The sequence below is a fragment of the Columba livia genome, chromosome 10 (assembly GCF_036013475.1).
Source record: "Columba livia isolate bColLiv1 breed racing homer chromosome 10, bColLiv1.pat.W.v2, whole genome shotgun sequence".
Taxonomy (NCBI): domain Eukaryota; kingdom Metazoa; phylum Chordata; class Aves; order Columbiformes; family Columbidae; genus Columba; species Columba livia.
In genome coordinates, this window is record NC_088611.1 from 938,291 (window position 1) to 956,992 (window position 18,702).

At 45.5% G+C, this 18,702-nt stretch overlaps 1 protein-coding gene across 8 annotated transcripts in view; it reads right to left on the reverse strand.

The window, feature by feature from the left end:
- Positions 1 to 18,702, reverse strand: part of TAMM41 (TAM41 mitochondrial translocator assembly and maintenance homolog) — a 111,174-nt gene that overhangs the window by 35,838 nt on the left and 56,634 nt on the right. Inside the window, exons 9-10 of one of the 8 annotated variants that reach the window (XR_010474975.1) lie at positions 11,910 to 12,025; positions 10,700 to 10,943 (exon numbers count right to left, since the gene is read on the reverse strand). The exons of 4 other annotated variants lie outside the window; for them this stretch is intronic. Coding sequence is in view for 1 of the 4 variants with exons in the window: in XM_065074831.1 (XP_064930903.1) it covers positions 5,196 to 5,204 (9 nt within the window). In the remaining 3 variants the exon portion in view is untranslated. Of the gene's footprint in view, positions 1 to 4,471; positions 5,205 to 10,699; positions 10,944 to 11,439; positions 11,747 to 11,909; positions 12,026 to 18,702 lie in introns of those variants that run through there. 3 more of the 8 variants (XR_010474974.1, XR_010474976.1, XM_065074831.1) reach the window with 3 other exon arrangements.

Sequence of the window (18,702 nt, forward strand, 5' to 3'; positions counted from 1 at the left end):
GCCAGGGAATCCACAAACACACCGATGCCTGGGAATATCTCGAGCTGCAAGCTCTTCTGGGCCCCAGGAGCAGACAGCAATGGCTTGCCGGGACTGCGGGGTTTTTAAAGGCTAAGCTGTTCCGCAGTTGTTACTCTATATTACTCACTTCTCTGAAGGCACAGAGATTTTTAAAAGCCTGAATGCTCCCCTGCCCGCAAGTGAACAACTCCCACGAGGACTGCGGGGCAGGGACGCCGTGCCGCGGGCGACGCAGGCTCTCCAGGTGAAACACGGATCAGAGCTCAATAGCTCCTCATCTGCCTTAGCTCCTCCTTCGCCTGCCTACTCAAACCGCACAGCAGGCTTCCCAAGGACACTGTTAGTTCTCAGCAGTACCTTGCAATTCACGAGATGCTGCTGGTTTTCTCTTTTTATTCTCTTAAACTGGGCTAAGAACACTTTGAAAAGGCAGCAAGAACATGTCGCAGATAAATCTAGTTTATCTACATTGAAAAATCGTTACTTGCTAATTAAAATCTTGATAATCCTCCCTGCTATTTGCATACTAATTTAAATTTCTGAAGGGTTGATGATAATCACAAACATAACTTATCTTGAACTACGAAGAGTCTTGAACGCAGCAGAGCCTCCAGATGCAAACAGTGCAGTGTTAACCTTGCCATGCACTAATATTGTGCTAACAGGGCAAAGAAAATACATTTTCCCGTCTAAGAAATGAGAAAAGAAAGAAAAAAAAGGGGTAGGGGGAGAAGTGTATTAAAGAAAAAAAGCCCATTTTAATTTAGCTTGCTGTTCAGGCATCTAGAACTCTTTTTTACTTAGAACAGTTAGGAGCCAGACCATGTTTAGCAGCTGGATTTCAAAATGACTGTTCATTTCCCCAGCTTTGGGAAGAAGAAAATCCAGTTTCGAGAAACCACTAATCACAGGGCCCAGAAATAAAGCAAAGAGCTCGAAGGCTGCTGAAGTCTTTGGAAAGATTCCCCATCCTCAGCTCACTTGGCGAGACGTCAGATGTAACTTGCAACTTACTCCTTCATTAAATGAAAATGAAATTTCATTCAAGTTCTAAGACTATTCCTTTCCAGCTGAGGGTCTCGTTCTCCGCTACATAAAAAGTATTTGACCTTCATAAATTATTTTACCACACTAAAAAACACAACAAAACCAACTAAACACACACATCCCAAATTGCAGTGCTCACAAAACCCAGCGAACGGTGCCTTTGCTCGAGATGCTGATGGATCTATTGTCCTCTGCATTGAACAGAAGAAAACAGGGAAGAATTATCACCACATTCGGTTATGAAGTGTTACTCCTACACTGCTTAAAGCAGTAACACAAGAGAGAATGAACACGTTGTAACTGTATATGGTTTATAGGTACACACATGTGCATGTGTGTGATATTATGTGACACGCATGTCAAATGTTTAAAATTGTATTAATTCCACTGGCTACTACAGAGAACACCCTTCGCTGTCTGTAAGTAGAAATTTACAGGCCTCAGAAATATATGTGCGTATATATATATAATATATATAGTATATAATATGTATAGTATATAATATATATCATACATAAGAATATATATAATATATATTATATACAATAATATGTAATATACTACTATATATATATATATATGCCCCTTCAGAAGGGAGAAGCTTGGGAAGCCGCCAGCGCCCCCTGCTCCACGCTGGGCACTCCAGCGGATCACAGTTAGCATTTCTCATTCGACAGGTACACAAGGTAAGACATTTTTCCTTCCAGAAAGACTATTTTTAGTCTCAAAATCAAACCTAGAGACTGCTGGAAGTTCTCCATCAAAACTCTCTTTCAATGGAAACAGCACTAGCTTTTCTTACCGTGCTTTTGCCCCCACAAATGGAAAGAAGAAGATTTAAATCATTATTTCACGTTTTACGTTTAAAAAGACACTTCTTTTAGTTGTTACTGACTTCCAGCTTTCTGACAGAACAGCAACGTCTCGGGAATTCTGTTTGCACGTATCTCCCGTGTCCTCGTCCCTTCCTCCGGGAACACCGCGGGCACCATCACCGGCTTTAACAGAGGCAACTGCTGCACAGCACGGAAAATGTAACAGCGACACGGGGCTTCCAAATGCAGGGCTAAAGATGGCATTTTGAAACCCGGCATCAGCTTTTGGTTTACCATAAAGAAGCCAACATTTCCCTTTGATGCACGCTGCCCGTGCCACACATTTTACTCACCCGTAATCACGGACTGCAGTAACTTGAGAGCGAACACGAGCAGAGCACAAGGCTTTGTCAGGTTTTAATCACCTGCTCGTTTGAAATCCAGTTTCTAAGGAAAACCTTTGTTATAAAGCAAACCTCGTGTCACTCTCCTGACCCCAAACCCTGCGATAGTGGGCAAGCTTCAGCCTCACAGGGCCCTGCGCCCCCGTCCTCCCCCTGCAAACTGCGGGAAGACCGACCGCAGGCAATGTCACCCGCGGGAGGAGAAGAGCCGCTTGTCCCTTCTGGCTGGTGGCAGCTGGCACTGCCAGGGCGCAGCAGGAACACCCAGGCTCACCCCATTGCTGGGGAGGGAAAAGAAAGGTAGAGAATTACGAAAAGGATCAGCACTACCAAATTTTAATGACAAAAAGTGTGGATGGGTTTCTATTAGATGGAGATTTGCTATGGAACTAGCCAGGCCCAAAGAAATCTCAAGGCCACTTGGAAAAGCTGAAAACAGGACCTGCCATGGGAGAGAGGCGTTTCTACAATAACGGGGCCTCAACATGACGTAAATCAACAGATCTACCAGCAGTGAGACTCCAGTGTGTGGACAGCTCGTGAACATAGATGATACCCAATCAGCGAACGCATGCTTGGAGCGTGGACAGAGCGTGGTCAGAGAATAGTTGCATATATAAGGAGGATTGTTTCTGTAATAAATGGCTTTGCGTGATTCACATTGAATTGGAATGCTGAGTCCTTATTCGTTCCAACAAAATAGGACCTGGGTGTGCAGACGCTTGGACAGATGTCAGGTCTTTTCCCAAGACTCATATCCACCACCTCCTTAATTCCTGACATTCAGTGCTTCCCAAAGATATTCTGCAATGACCCCAAAATTTCCTCAGCCTTTTAAAGCGCTGCCCATCTTAACCTCCGCTTCCATTTACCTACAAGCTTCTTCCAACAATCTCAACACCACCCCTAATCAAGATACTTTCTCCAACTGCCCCACATTCCATCCATCTCTTCCATCTCATCAGTCCCCAAGCCTCCCGCCGTCTCTGCAGCCCCTCGGCACCCAGCCCTGGACACCCCCTCGCACTCCTCACCCTCCACCGGCTCAGCTGCTCGGTGGCTCTACCTGTGGTCGCGGCCAATCCTGTAGCGATAGGACAGGGCCAAGCACAAAGACAATCATGAGGTGCCGATATCCCCCAAATGAAATGGCGGGTCCCAGTTTCAGCTTTATACCCCCTTACCCCTCTCTGTCTTGAACCTTTGCCTTTCTCTGAGCGACACGTCCTCTCAGCCAGAGGAATAAGGAATCAAGATAAACAACATGTGCTTCTATAACCTGGTAATATACCATCGTCTTCCCAAAGTGATGAAAAAAGGCAGAATTGTCTTTGAGAGGGTAAAAAATGGCATTATTTTGTGACAGGACCCCTAACAAGAAATAGGTCCTAATGGTCCCAGCATCTTCTGATGAAGACCCCGCTTGCAGGTCACACTGCCCTGCAGACAGACCCCAGCTGTCAGAGGTGAGATTTACTGTCTAAGCCCATCCAGCCCCTGCATATTCCTTCCTCAATAGACTGAAGAATATCACAATGTATATTTTTGGGTATGGTATTATAAGAGAATCCAAACAGTTACTTCCTATTAATATAATTACTGCATCTATTCCACGCACTCTCCTCAACGCTCACCCGTTAGCTGCCAGTGTGTAGGTCCCTCCTGTCATCTGCTGTGGTCACCAAACCTCTGCTACTCACACTGCTCACCCTGCAGAAACCAGCCCAGGGCACCCTCTCATGCATTTAAAAGATATCAGCATAAACCATGTTTATCACAAATCTGCAGGGCTATGTACCTCGAGGGCAGGAGAAATAAAAATAACTCTTAAAAGGCAGCTCTAGGCCAGCAGCGTACAACAACACAGTGCGTCACTCCAGCACGCACGGCAGCACTGGCGGGCTCGAGGAAACCCACAGCTACAATCCACTGTCCTACAAAAATAGAATGAGATGTTGCATAAATCTCATCTGCTTTTAAAATGCTGCCTAAATCTATCTAAACTGACAGAACGCAGGTCATCAGTGTGGGCTGATAACACTTTAGATGGACATTCTACAAAGCAGTTGTTGTGTAATAATGAACCCCACCCGCTGGAGAAGCTTCTGATACCTGAGTGTTACCGTTCCTTTTCTTTTCATGCATATAACACACAAGAAAAATGATGCACTACTGAAGCAAACGTTTTCTTTCAGAGACGCAGACCATGAAATTTATTAGCATCACCGGGCATGTTATACACGCCAGGGTTATCAGCGTGCCTTACAATGAAATAATTGTACAGGCAAAAAACCGTTAATGACTTATTTTCCACACTTGGCTTGTAAATCAGGAGACTATATACAACCACAGCATGCTGGAAGGTTGCGGTGATTAGGACTGGTCCCAGCGGTCCCCTTATTCTCCATAAAGCAATGAATAGATTGCACAGAGACAACAATATCTGTCTTGAGCAAAAATATTCTCTCACTGTTAGTTGTATTCATACAAAGTGAGTATCTACCTATGTCAGGCCTGCATTCAGGAACTTTTAAAAAATCACTTTTTTTAAAAAAAAAAAACATTTGCAGTTAGCGCATTTTCTTGGAAAAAGATTAATTTCCATAACAAACAAATGATGGGTTTTTTCCTAATTACATCACACAAATGCTAAATAAGGATCCTAGTATCAATGACGCTGCTATATTGCAAACCTTATTAGCAAAATCTAACTAAGAATATGAATGTGTTAATTAAGACGTAGGTCATGAGCGTACACCAGCGTGGAACTGGAATTCAATTGTCCAGGCACCTACTGCACAGAACGTACCGCGCCTGCCCTTCCGCAGCCCGGCAACTCGGCGGGACGGAAAAGACGTCGTGCATAACTCTTCAGTTCTTCCTTCCACCCACAGCGTAAAATTACGGCTCACGCTCCCTGTATCAAATTCCATTTTGGGACATGGTTAGAAACAAAAACAAGCCAACCCCATTGTGAAATAAGGCAGCGGAGAATTACTAAGTTTTACAATATGGCTAAACTTTTCCTAGACTTTATTTCAGCAGAAACATCCTATAAGTGTGACGCCATTCAATACAGCAAGCATACATAAGAATACAATATACAAATGAATATACTGTACAAATGATTAGTATTTGCCTACAGACAATTCTTAAAAAAAATATATATATATACATACTCTTTATCAACTCTTCTTTTGAGATTGCCAATGTTATAATTCTCTAACTAACTTACGAAAGTAATTTACTCAGCCATAAATAATAAGAAGAAAGCCATTAAAAGTGATTTTTACATTTAGAAGAACAAGAGGAGTCTTTTCTTGAAGTGGTTCTCATGATTCAGGACAGAGAACGCCATGGAATCGTGGTTACCGTGGTTTCAGGATAGACGACATCTTCAGCCATTCACATCTGGAGGGCAACGGTAGCCCAGAAGTCTAATTACATAAGTCATATTATTGACAAAAAGTCTGGGCTTGCTGTTTCCAGAAGTCAGAGAAATGGAGCCGCCATATGGAAATGATTGCTCAGGCTGGGTCAGGACAGTTAAATAAGGAGTCACGTCAGCGGTCTGAGCTTCTGATTCGCTGAATGGTGATAAACGAAGAGACAGACACAACATGCACCAACAAGCATTTAAACCACGCACGAAGGTCTGATTCTGTATCCTCAAAATCAAAGGCTCTCAGCTTCAACCTTAATATCTTAACGCCCAGTTATGCTGAACACGTGTCGGTGCTGGGGGCCAGTCCAGAAGCAGAACTCCCCCACGGGTGGGCAGCCGGGCCCGCACCGCTGCCAACACCCGGCACCGCGCACACCGCAAACAACCTCGGCTTTGCCGCTTTCCTCAGCCGGGCTGGTCTGCTTTGGCTTTGTCTTAAAACAAGAAGCAGCACAAAGGTTACAAATCACAATAAATCAAAAAGCCAAAAATCCTGAGCTGGAGATGTTCGACTGTTTCCATTACACCCGTTAGGAAGCTGTTTTCAGGATAACTAACGTTGCACGACTTTTAACATAGAAAAATGTTGAAAGAGTATCGCAACCATCATAAAAATCAAACACTCACAAGTTAAGAAACGCCAGGGAATGGTGGTTTTGGGGTGGCCCTGCTTGGGCACCCCTCCACAGTCGTACTGCAGAACCACGTTGGATTACCTTGCAGAATATATTCCCACAGGACCTCACCTCATCTTGTGTAAAGAAAGATTTCCTGGCTCTGGTGCTGAATAATGATTGAATTGAACCATACCAAAGAGATCTCGTGAAGATTAATTAAAGGTTTATGAAGCTTTGTGGCAGCACAGCCTTACAGAACCCTGCGAGCAACTGCACAGTCCTTCCTGGTGAGCTTTGTTTGAATAGTGGGCAGAAAATACAGTTCAGGCTCCACACTACACAACGTGGAAAAACCCACCCGAATATTCAACGGTTCCCTCAGCCAGCACTGTCTCGCTGAACAAGGCCTTACATAATAAAGTAGCTTATTGTAAGGAGTGCTTTATAACTGGCAGTTTTAACAGAGAAGCTGAATTTAATCACTACCTTCAAAATCTTGTTTCAACACAGTGTTTCAGTATAAATGATCTTCCCACCAGGGCAAGTTAAAAGAACCAGCAGTCCCCCAGCACTATCCCCACTACTCCACAAGAATGAACAGAGCGGCCGACGTACTTTATATCCACCAAACACACAGAGAGCTTCTGTCTCGTCCTGTCTCCCGCCCCGGCCCCGCTCCCTCCCGCAGCTGTTCCCCGGGTCCCGGCCTCCCACCTCCACCCTTTCCGCTCCTTTTTGCCAGTGCCTGCTTGTCCCACACCCTTGCCCGACCTGCCCCAGTTCCGTATTGTGCTGCCAACGTGCCCCAGGGCCCCCGTGGCCCGACAGCCGCTCGCAGGCCGGGGCAGCGGAACGCGCAGGCGTCAGGCTGCAGAGCCCTCCGCCACAACACCAGGTCACCAGAATTAACTGGGCGGGGGGGAATATGGAGAAAATAATTCCTCTTTTTTTTTTTTCCTATTGTTTCCTGCACTATTTCTTGACTTATTTTTGGAAATGGGTAACTTAATCTCAAGGAAGTTATAGGAAAAGAGTTTTATGTTTAAATAAAAAGCCACACCACCTTACTCTAGACCTTTAGCAAGTCACCTCAGAAGTATTAGAGTGCACCGAATATAGAGTTGCTGGAGATGAGGGTTTTTCAAAGGGGTTCTCCCGGAGGGCGGCTCAGAGCAGCGGCGGGGCCGGGGCAGGATGGACCGTGTCCCTGCAGGGGCGCAGCCAGGGCAGCGCCAACACGCCATCCGGGACTCTGCCCAGCCGCTCAAGGAACACTAAAATAACCAGTGCTACCTATTCCGGCTGTGCGTTTGTACATATCGGTATATGTGCACATGTGTCTGCTCCTGAAAAACAGCCTCATTTTTCTCCGCCTCAGTTTATTGAAACAGAACTGATGTGAAATACATTTACCCATGCATGCTATTGGCTGAATCAAAAATAAACCAATAAATACAACTTTCGCAATATGCAGCTTAGTTAAAGAGAGCTGATGACCCGTTTGCCTTTTTTTTTGGAAATGCTGATTTCTATTATTTCTATTTATCGCACACTTTCTTCAAGTAGGTATCTAATAAATCCCTCTGTGTTCTCAAATGCATTTTAATATACAGTTTTGACAATGCTGCAAAATAAGAGTTAAAAAAATGGTAAAACTGTTTGTAACAGGAAAAATCCAAATTATTATTATTATCCAATTTTTGATCTAAATACACATAAAGCCAATCCTCCATTAAACCACATTAAGATCCTGTATCAAAGAAAGCAAAGCAAATACTGCCACCAAAATTTATCCTACAGGCTACAGTGGGAGGGATTAGCAAAACAATTTGCTGCATCTCTTGCAAGTCAGAATGTGTTTGTCGCAGCAAGTACGAAACCCTGTGACATCCGCGGAGCGTATCGGGGTGAATAAAGAACAATTTAAACCCACGGCGCTGGGAATGAAGACCATTTCCAAGTATTTCATATATATGTCTTACAAAAAAATCAAGTATAGCAAAGATACGGCAGTGCTGGGTTCAACAGAACAAAATCCTGAGGGGCCTGGAACAATATTTAAGTTTCACATTTCCAAATAGGATAACAGCCTGGGTGAAGTAAATGAAATACACGCCACTACTGCAAAACTGAATCCCAGCAGTGACCTGGCCCCTTTTCCTCCGTGCGCTTTATGTTGCAATTCCACAATACTGCAAAGTTTTGCAAGACTGATGTTTTTCTTAAAGTCTCATTTTTTCCCAAGGGCATCTGAAGACATCGCACAAAATTTATTTTTAAGCTTTTAATTCTAATAGATAAACAAAGAATCCTGTAAATTATGCCCCAAAGTTGAGCCCAAAAGCTCTAAACTAGAAAGCAGTGAAGACTTTGTAATTGAACAATTTTCAAGGCCAGTCCTGAAGGGCTAAAATGGTTTGGCTTTGGAAGATACAGTATCTTTAAAAACAGTGTAAAGGGATAAATACTGTAAAAATACGCTTTGTTCTTAGGTGTCTCATCAAATGCATTTAATCATTTAGATATCTTCTGTCTCAGGACAAACTGAAAAATTATCATATAGAAATGTTTACGATCAAATTATGTCCTAAGAGGGCATTTTCCAGCTACTTTCCACAAAGAGAAGAAAGAATGCCACGAGACTGAAGCCATGTGATCAGTATTTTTATCTTAAAGTGTTTATATAAAGGTTAACTTCTAACATCTAATACGGACAATGTATTAGAAATATCACATGCGCAGAATTTCCGTCTCCAAGGAACCCTGCGAACACGAATATATTGCGTTTCCTCCCGAGGCCGCTGCGGCACCTGAAGGGCAGGCGGGAGGATGAGGCTCCCCCGAGGGCACACGAGCCAGTTGGGTCCTGACTCCCTCCGCCAGCCAAACACCACGCCTTGCTTTCATCCACTCTAGTCATTAAAAATGAAAGACTTCTTGTATATTCTTTTCAGGCAGAACCTGTCTGACCTGTTAATTCACCGACAACGTATTGAAGAAGCCACAAGAGAGAACCTTTATTAGAAGAACCCTGGTAATAAATGTTTCTCGTAGAATAGCTACCTCTTTTTCCGTACTCCGGACTGTGTTAATTCTGCGTGTCACTCTAGTTTTGGATGATGTGGGATATAAATTGTGCCAGATTCTTGTTCTAGGGAGGAGATGCTTTTGCTAAGCATTGCTTACAAGACAACAAGTTAATTCAGTCATCAGGAAACAAATAAATAAATAAATACCGCATTATTCTTCTTGCTCTGGTCAAGACAGAATGAAACGTACAAAAATGTATTAAAAAAAAAAAAACGCTCTGTAAAGTGGCAGAAATTCCCGGGAAAAAAAAATACTGGTGAAGTTCAGATGCTTCCAGATGCTTCCAGGGCCCACAAGGGAGCAGATGTGATCTCGTCACAAGGCACTCGGCTCGCGCTCACCTCCGCAAAGCAACCGGATCCACCACGGGAGCGCAGGCAGCTGGCTCCTGCCCCAGCTCCCGGCCCCAAGCGCGGCCTTGCCCCAAGCCCCTGCCCCAGCAGCGCTGCAGACAGCCCGGGGCAGCGGCCGAACTGCACGTCTTCTCACATCCAGCTGCTTCTGAACCTTCACACGCCCCGGTGAGCACAAGCTGTTCCTGACTAACTACAAAAACCATAGGCTGGCTTTGGTCTCAGAAAGACGTCCTTTCAGAGGTTCTCTGCATTTAAATTGGGACGTGCCTGACTCTGCCAAGGTCAAATGTAAGAAACCGCATCAAAATGAGGCCTCCATATCCACATACATCACATTAATCAGAATTTCACAATGCTGCTCGTGGAAATAAGCAGTGGCAAGATTTCAGCCTCTATAAAAAAAACGTGCAGCACAGATGATCCCAAGATCAAAGTTCAGCAGCAGGATTCGGCTCAAGGGATCCCCCCAGAGCTGTACCCCATGCCCACCCCAGCACATCACCCTGGGGAGCAGCCCCTCCACGGGACCCGAAGAACACAGACAGGGTGCCGAAGCCAGGCCTGTTCATCTTCCTAAACGAATAATCCTCCCCACACAAAAGCCAATAAGCTCTTTGTAATTTGTCTGACTGCAGCAGATACGCCACAAGTAAATTCATGTTATCAATGCTACAAAACAACAGAGCAACTGAGCCACCTGCATCACCCAACAGACCAACAGTTTCTGTTCCATACACAACTTTTTCCCCGAGGTCTTCTACATCCCTAAATATTCAATAGTTAAGAATGAGTGTTCAACACTTAAAGCTCTCAGTAAACTCTGTACACTGATTGAAACTTCACTCCAGTCAGACTGACACAAGAGATAGACATCACATTATAGAATAATATTTGAGCAACACGGTTTCTGGTTTACAGCAGGTGTGCTAATTTAGGCTTTATTCTATCCCCCGGACAGGCCAGCCAGCTCAGGTTAAAGCCCACTTGATTTAGGTTTCCTTTGCTTGCTTGAAGATGGAATTTGTGTCAGGAATGTCTGTGTGGTGAAGACAGTCCCAAAGAAACCCATTAGCCACACCAGCTGGCTTGGAATTAAATGTCAGGCAGGCTCTCTGAGCGCTGTCAGAGGTTATTGTATATTTGATCATCTACAAGGTTGTGAGGAAAAAAATTACAATTAAAAACATGTTAAACTCAATTAACTGTGTTGCATGACATTCAAAATAAATTCTGTATCTTTGGAAGCCAGTGCAAGAACTTGTGGTTTATTTTTTAGGATAAACTCAGCGAGACAGTGATTCTAGAGAAATAGCTCTAACTGCACCGTGTCGGGGGATGACAGTGAGGCCTCCCAAGATAAATGAGCAGATACAGAAGCTAACAGAAACACCAAGTTCTTGTTAAAACTATGATCATACTTCGTGTTTTTCTGCAGAGTTGTAAGCTCAATTAGAATGAAGCTTGATGTTCTGTTAATAGTTTTGTGTGCGCTACACAAACAGTGTAAAATGGCTCCAAGAAATCAGTGGCAACTCTTAAATACAGGGAGATATTGGATCCAAACGACCTGGAGTCTGGTACTCTCTAAAGCCAGGAAATCACAGCCCCGATCTCAAATTCAGCAGAAACTGAACAGTCACCATGTCGCATTGCGTTAATTTTATTCCTCAGATTTGTCTGACATCACACCAATACATTCTGTTGCCATTGATTTAAACCGTAACAGATTCAGCACGCACTTCACAATATAGTGGCAAAACCAAACCCTATGGTCTGAAAAAATCCTTATCGGCTAAAATATGACTGTTACAGACTTTAAGAAATAATGTTGCGGCTCGTAAAGGATCCATCAAGTCATCAATTCCTTTCTCGCCACCCCCACCTTCATCCCCTCCAGGATTCCCTATGCTTTTCCAGTTTTCTTCTCATACATTTACTTGGATATTATGCCCTATAAAAATATGTATATACGTAAACTCTTATGAATTATGGGCTAAAAGAACTCACACCACTGCAAAGAAACGGCGCTAGGTGTGGTAAGAATGCACTGACACAGGGCAGCCTAACAATTCCTCCACCCCTCCTGTGACATTTCTTACCACGTACCAACGTACCTCTAGAAGAGCAGCTCTCAAACTGCGGGCAGGCATCTCATGGAACACAAACCCCTGCTCCGCCGTTCTCGAAACACCATCTCATCTGGGACAAAGTATCTTCAAATTGTTTCTCGCTATTTCAGCACAATGCAAAAGAAATTCACGTAAAAACAAATCAAGACTAGCAATGTTGCTTAATTATTGGATAAAAGCATTCAATAGTTTAAATATTTCATTACATTAATTTCAGTGCAATTTATGGAAATTAAAATAATCTCTGTTACTGCACAAATTACATTAAGTGGATTTCCTTGCAGCCAAATAAACACCAAAGCGTAAAGACACCAAATCACATTGAACATTTAATTAAATAGTTAGCCCACGGAACTTAATTCCAGCTCTAAGTTGTACATTCATTTTCAGCCTGCAATCTGTTACCCAACACGGGCAAACAGAATAACCACACACGGCTGGCTCCAGAACAGCAGGTAGAATGAAAATGGAAAGCGAGACCCCAGAGAATGCAGAGGGTTAATTGTGAAACAGGATCTGATATGTTCATCACGAAATAACAGACTTTACCTTCACATTCTGCAGGGCACAAAGCAATTGCCATAAGCAACGACGGCGTCTGTCTCACACGTGCAGGATTCTGCAACAATGCCACCCCCTGTGTCCCCAGTCCCTCTCAGCATTACAACTCTCATAACTCATTTATCGACATTCACTCATCTTTTTTCTGGATTCGCAACAATTCTAGCTTAGAAACAGCTGGCAGTGGCCCCAAAACATGAGAACGTGACTGGTATTTTTCTCACGCTCAGTCTGAATGCACAGATACGACTGTCACACTTTACACAGACAGCGGAACCCTCGAAAAGCTGATCCTGGGGCACTATGAATAACAAAACTTTCTTTGCTCTGTTTCACCTCTTCCAGTTTTGTTGGGTTTTTTTTTAATGAATACAGGTGTGTAAATATTTTCCTTCATATGTTACTACTTAAGCATTGTCTTAAAAAAACCCAAGAAATAAAGCACGCCTCTAACCAAAATTCTACTCTCGGTGACATAAGCTTAAATACAGAACACATACAGAAAGCTAACTGAATTTTGAATTATCCATCCAGACCAAAACTTACACGTAACTAATTAAGAAATACACAGAAGAAATCATCATGAAGTAGTGCATATACTTTTCCTGAAGCTTCTACATCTGCCACATCTTTTCAGAAAATAACGGTTCAGAAAATAAAGGTCTACAGAAAAAAAAAAATTAAACTTCTTTGAAATCTTACCAGTGCAATTGGAAAATAAGATCCCCTAGAATGAGGAAAAGGAAAAGGATGTGTTAGAGAAGCTGGCAGTGACCACAGCAGCGGGGGAGCGCTTGAGCCCCGGCCGGTCCCTCCCCAGCGCGGGACAGAACCTCTGCAACGGTGTTAATAAAACACGGACTATTTGTTCTCCCAGTCTAAAACAATATTTGGTACTTCCCGGGGTTGTAGATGGCTTCACTTCTTGCAGTGACAGCACTCGGGGATGCTTTTTGGTTGCACTTCTCGGGTGTTTCTTTCAACTCCCTTTTAAACTGTTTGTAATCATTCTGGGCAACCACGTGAGGAAAGAATTCAAAATCACCTCCCCTTCTCCCAAGGCAGAGTCTTAACAGTCACAGTGCTTAAACCACAGTACGTAGTGCAGATTCATTCATCTTTATTGTGTCATGAAAAGAGAACCGTGAGTTTTGCCAGAACTACACGTGGAATACTAAGTACCCAGCCTGCGTACCTGCATGGCCTTCACCATCAGAGATTCAAACACAGGAACCGCACTTATGTGTTTTTCTGTCTCTCTTATGCAGAAGATTATGGACGGGAAGCTATCATATCCACAAGAGAGATCAGTCTCCCAGGAAATATTATTTTTATTTTACATTTGGGCCAGATACGTTTGCCTTTAAATGTTGAGATGCTGCATTTTACAATAATGCAATAAAAAGTCAACTAAGTTGTTTATTTTTCTCCAATATGTGAGGCAAAGAGAATCCCAAGTTTCTTTAAAAGAAGACACAGCTCTACAGGGGTTTTTGTACATCATGAACTAACTCACATAACCATAAGAAAAGTGACCAGGAAGGAAAGGATCACAGCACTTGAAAGAAGGTAACAGACACAACAAATCAAAGCCACGCAGAGCTGAATTCTCATAGCAAACAGCAACGAGCAGTTTCTGCAGCCTGCAACAGGTAATCAAAAATAGTAAGCACATGAAAGATTTTTTAAAGGATTCTTAATTATACCACGGACTCTATTTCACATAGCAAACAACAGGTATTCTACACTTCCTGGAGAAATTAGTTATCATTTTTTGTGTAATAACAGTCAGAGGAAAAGTCACAAAGTAGCATTGTTTGTATAAATGTTTTCCACTTACTGCAATGAACATGCAATTCCAGCCATAACATGAAAATAACCTCTTTCCCACTTAATAGGGAACAGGGATCCAGAGGGGAAAAGGAAATAGACAGAACTTAAAAATATATTTAGCGTCCAAATTGAGAAATATATAAAAGGTCTTCCACTAAAATCTTTCTTTAGTACTTTACACACATTCATTACGTTTATTAAACACGCATGGAATCTCATACTATACACCACGGGGGAAAATAATGTCTCCTGAAGTGGTCAGCAGAGCCTCCACTGTAGCCCACCTGCCGCTGCCTCGCTGGCACGTCACCTTCCAGCTTCGTGTGCCCGTCACCAGGGCCGCACAACCCAGGACACGTCACCTTCCAGCTTCGTGTGCCCGTTACCAGGGCCGCACAACCCAGGACACGTCACCTTCCCGCTTCGTGTGCCCGTCACCATGCCAGCACAACCCAGGACACGTCACCTTCCAGCTTCGTGTGCCCGTCACCAGGGCCGCACAACCCAGGACACGTCACCTTCCAGCTTCGTGTGCCCGTCACCAGGGCCGCACAACCCAGGACACGTCACCTTCCAGCTTCGTGTGCCCGTCACCAGGGCCGCACAACCCAGGACACGTCACCTTCCAGCTTCGTGTGCCCGTCACCAGGCCAGCACAACCCAGGACACGTCACCTTCCAGCTTCGTGTGCCCGTCACCAGGCCAGCACAACCCAGGACACGTCACCTTCCAGCTTCGTGTGCCCGTCACCAGGGCCGCACAACCCAGGACACGTCACCTTCCAGCTTCGTGTGCCCGTCACCAGGGCCGCACAACCCAGGACACGTCACCTTCCAGCTTCGTGTGCCCGTCACCAGGGCTGCACAACCCAGGACACGTCACCTTCCAGCTTCGTGTGCCCGTCACCAGGCCAGCACAACCCAGGACACGTCACCTTCCCGCTTCGTGTGCCCGTCACCAGGGCCGCACAACCCAGGACACATCACCTTCCAGCTTCGTGTGCCCGTCACCAGGCCAGCACAAGCCAGGACACGTCACCTTCCAGCTTCGTGTGCCCGTCACCAGGGCCGCACAACCCAGGACACGTCACCTTCCAGCTTCGTGTGCCCGTCACCAGGGCCGCACAACCCAGGACACGTCACCTTCCAGCTTCGTGTGCCCGTCACCAGGCCAGCACAACCCAGGACACATCACCTTCCAGCTTCGTGTGCCCATCACCAGGGCCAAACAACCCAGGACACATCACCTTCCAGCTTCGTGTGCCCGTCACCAGGGCCGCACAACCCAGGACACATCACCTTCCAGCTTCGTGTGCTCGTCACCAGGCCAGCACAACCCAGGACACGTCACCTTCCAGCTTCGTGTGCCCGTCACCAGGCCAGCACAAGCCAGGACACGTCACCTTCCAGCTTCGTGTGCCCGTCACCAGGCCAGCACAAGCCAGGACACGTCACCTTCCAGCTTCGTGTGCCCGTCACCATGGCTGCACAACCCAGGACACGTCACCTTCCCACTTCGTGTGCCCGTCACCAGGGCCGCACAACCCAGGACACGTCACCTTCCAGCTTCGTGTGCCCGTCACCAGGGCCAGCACAACCCAGGACACGTCACCTTCCACCTTCGTGTGCCCGTCACCAGGGCCAGCACAACCCAGGACACGTCACCTTCCCACTTCATGTGCCCGTCACCAGGCCAGCACAACCCAGGACACGTCACCTTCCAGCTTCGTGTGCCCGTCACCAGGGCCAGCACAACCCAGGACACGTCACCTTCCAGCTTCGTGTGCCCGTCACCAGGCCAGCACAACCCAGGACACGTCACCTTCCAGCTTGGTGTGCCCGTCACCAGGGCCGCACAACCCAGGACACGTCACCTTCCAGCTTCGTGTGCCCGTCACCAGGGCCGCACAACCCAGGACACGTCACCTTCCAGCTTCGTGTGCCTGTCACCAGGCCAGTACAACCCAGGACATGTCACCTGCCCGGGAACCTGGGGAGCAGTGCTCACCTGCTGCCCTGCGGGTCACGGCGCCACCGGGGCTTCCCCGCGTGGTCGCTGCCAGAACATCCATCTCCACCACTCCACAAACAATTCTTCAGTCTGGTCATATTCATCCCATCCCGGACCTTTGCCCTCTTAGTTTTGTTTCCAGCACAATACTGTAACCCCCGGCACCAGTACAGGTTGGGCTGGACCTGCTGGAAAGCAGCTCCGCAGAGAGGGACCTGGGAGTTCTGGTGGACAACAGGTTGACCATGAGTCAACAATGTGCCCTTGTGGCCATGAAAGCCTGGGGTGCATGAGGACAAGTGTGACCAGCAGGTCAGGGAGGCGAATCCTCCTGCTCTGCTCTGCCCTGGAGGCCCCATCTGCAGTTCTGCATCCAGTTCTGGGCTCCCCAGTTTAAGGACAAGGAATTACTGAAGAGAGTCCAGCAGTGGGCTACAAAGATGCTGAGGGGTCTGGAGCATCTTATGAGGAGAGACTGAGAGAGCTGGAGCTGTTGAGCTGGAGAAGAGAAGCTGAGAGGGATCTGATCAATGGGATCAATAGCTTATTGTCAAGAGGATGCAGCAGACTCTGTTCAGTGGTGCCCAACGCCAGGGCGAGGGGCAACGGGCACAGACTGAAACACAGGAGGCTCCATCTGAACAGGAGCAGAAACTTGTTTGCTGGGAGGTGCCAGAGCCTGGCCCAGGCTGCCCAGAGCGGGTGTGGAGTCTCCTGCTCTGAGACATTCAAACCGCCTGGACCCACCTGTGTGATCTGCTCGGTGACCCTGCGTGAGCAGGGGCTGGGCTGGGGATCTACAGAGCTCCTGCAACCCAACCAGCCTGGGGTTCTGTGATTCTGTATATCTGTCTTGTTTTAAAAGTGACTTGAAATGACTTGAGCACCACCAGAACGTACAAATCTACTCTGACCAGTAAGCAAAATAGGAGAAGAGAACAGAAGTGCACACGCTCAAACAGATCAGTGACTTGTTAGAAGTGAATAGCCAGACGTAGTAGTGGAGACCTACATTTTGCTATTGTCACAATCTTCCTCTCATTACTAATTAATATTTGTTTATGATTGAAAGCAGAAACACCGTAGGATTAATGTGACTGCATTAAGGTCAGTGGAACAGCTCATAATACCACTGTGCCCCACTTCTAGGAATTAAAAAGAAAAATAATTTTAAAATAGACCTGCCAGATTATCAAAAGATCAGATATACATGCAAATATTAATACATCACCATAAAAAAAAAATAGACTATCTAGGGAGATCTATACTGGAAGTGCATAAGAATAAAGACAGCTAAGTAAGATTGGGGTTGTTATGTCAGCATGACACTGTAGTTGTCATGTGTATGTACCAATTTGTTGGCTCCTTCTCTACCTACAAAAATTGCGATATTGAGTTTGGAAGGGAGAATTAAATGAAGAAACATGGCCATTTCTCCCTCTCCCAAATGCAGTAGAGTTCTTGAATACTCCAGCACAGCTACTGGTTGAGAAGCCAATATTATGCAAGATTATTTTACTAACGATTAGGAGTGGTGATAAAATACTGAAGTTTTTATACAGTAGATTGACAAAATGTATACACATGTACCGAATGACACGGTAAATTACACCATGGAGCACCATGACAAGCACAGTAGTAATTCCCACATGCAAGTTCTTTCACATAATCCACAGTCAATCAATGGAACAAGTCACAAGATACTCGCAGGACTCCCGCAGAGATTCACCATCCCGAGATGCCGCCTGCAGCCTGAAAATCCATTCCAATACAAGTGTTTCTGATTTTAAGAGCTGACAGTTCCTCCTAAGAGCTCACAACTTGCTGAGACTTCACGCCTTTCGCTGGGCTTCCCAGGGGCAAAGTTTTCTTGCCCCCTCCATTTTCAAGAACGGTGTTTGATTCCATTCATTGGCCCATCTGCCGTGGCTGCTTTTAGCATCGCAGACATGCACGCCACACATTTTGGAGGGAATTTAATCATGCATGTTTTTCAGTGCCTAGCACAACCACGGGATCATAGAAACACTTACGTTGGAAAACACCTTCAAGGCCACGCTTCTATCTACTATTGCGATACAAGTAAGCATTGCTAAAATACACTGCTTGGAACTGCAACGGTTCTGCCTTAAACTATTCAGAATACCAACACATTCTAATTCTTCATATAATCTTTTTCTCCTGACATTCTATTACCCTCTTCAAACACCCTCTGCTAGTTGTTACAAAAGCAGGTATCATGAGATTTGCTTGAATAACTAAAGAAGGGAGAAAGCAGTCCATGAAATGTCATTCCTGATGTCAGCCTGCATTCCAGCTGCTAACTGTGCTGGCCGGGGGAAGCCAGGAGCTGCTCTGCTCAGGAAGTTAAACT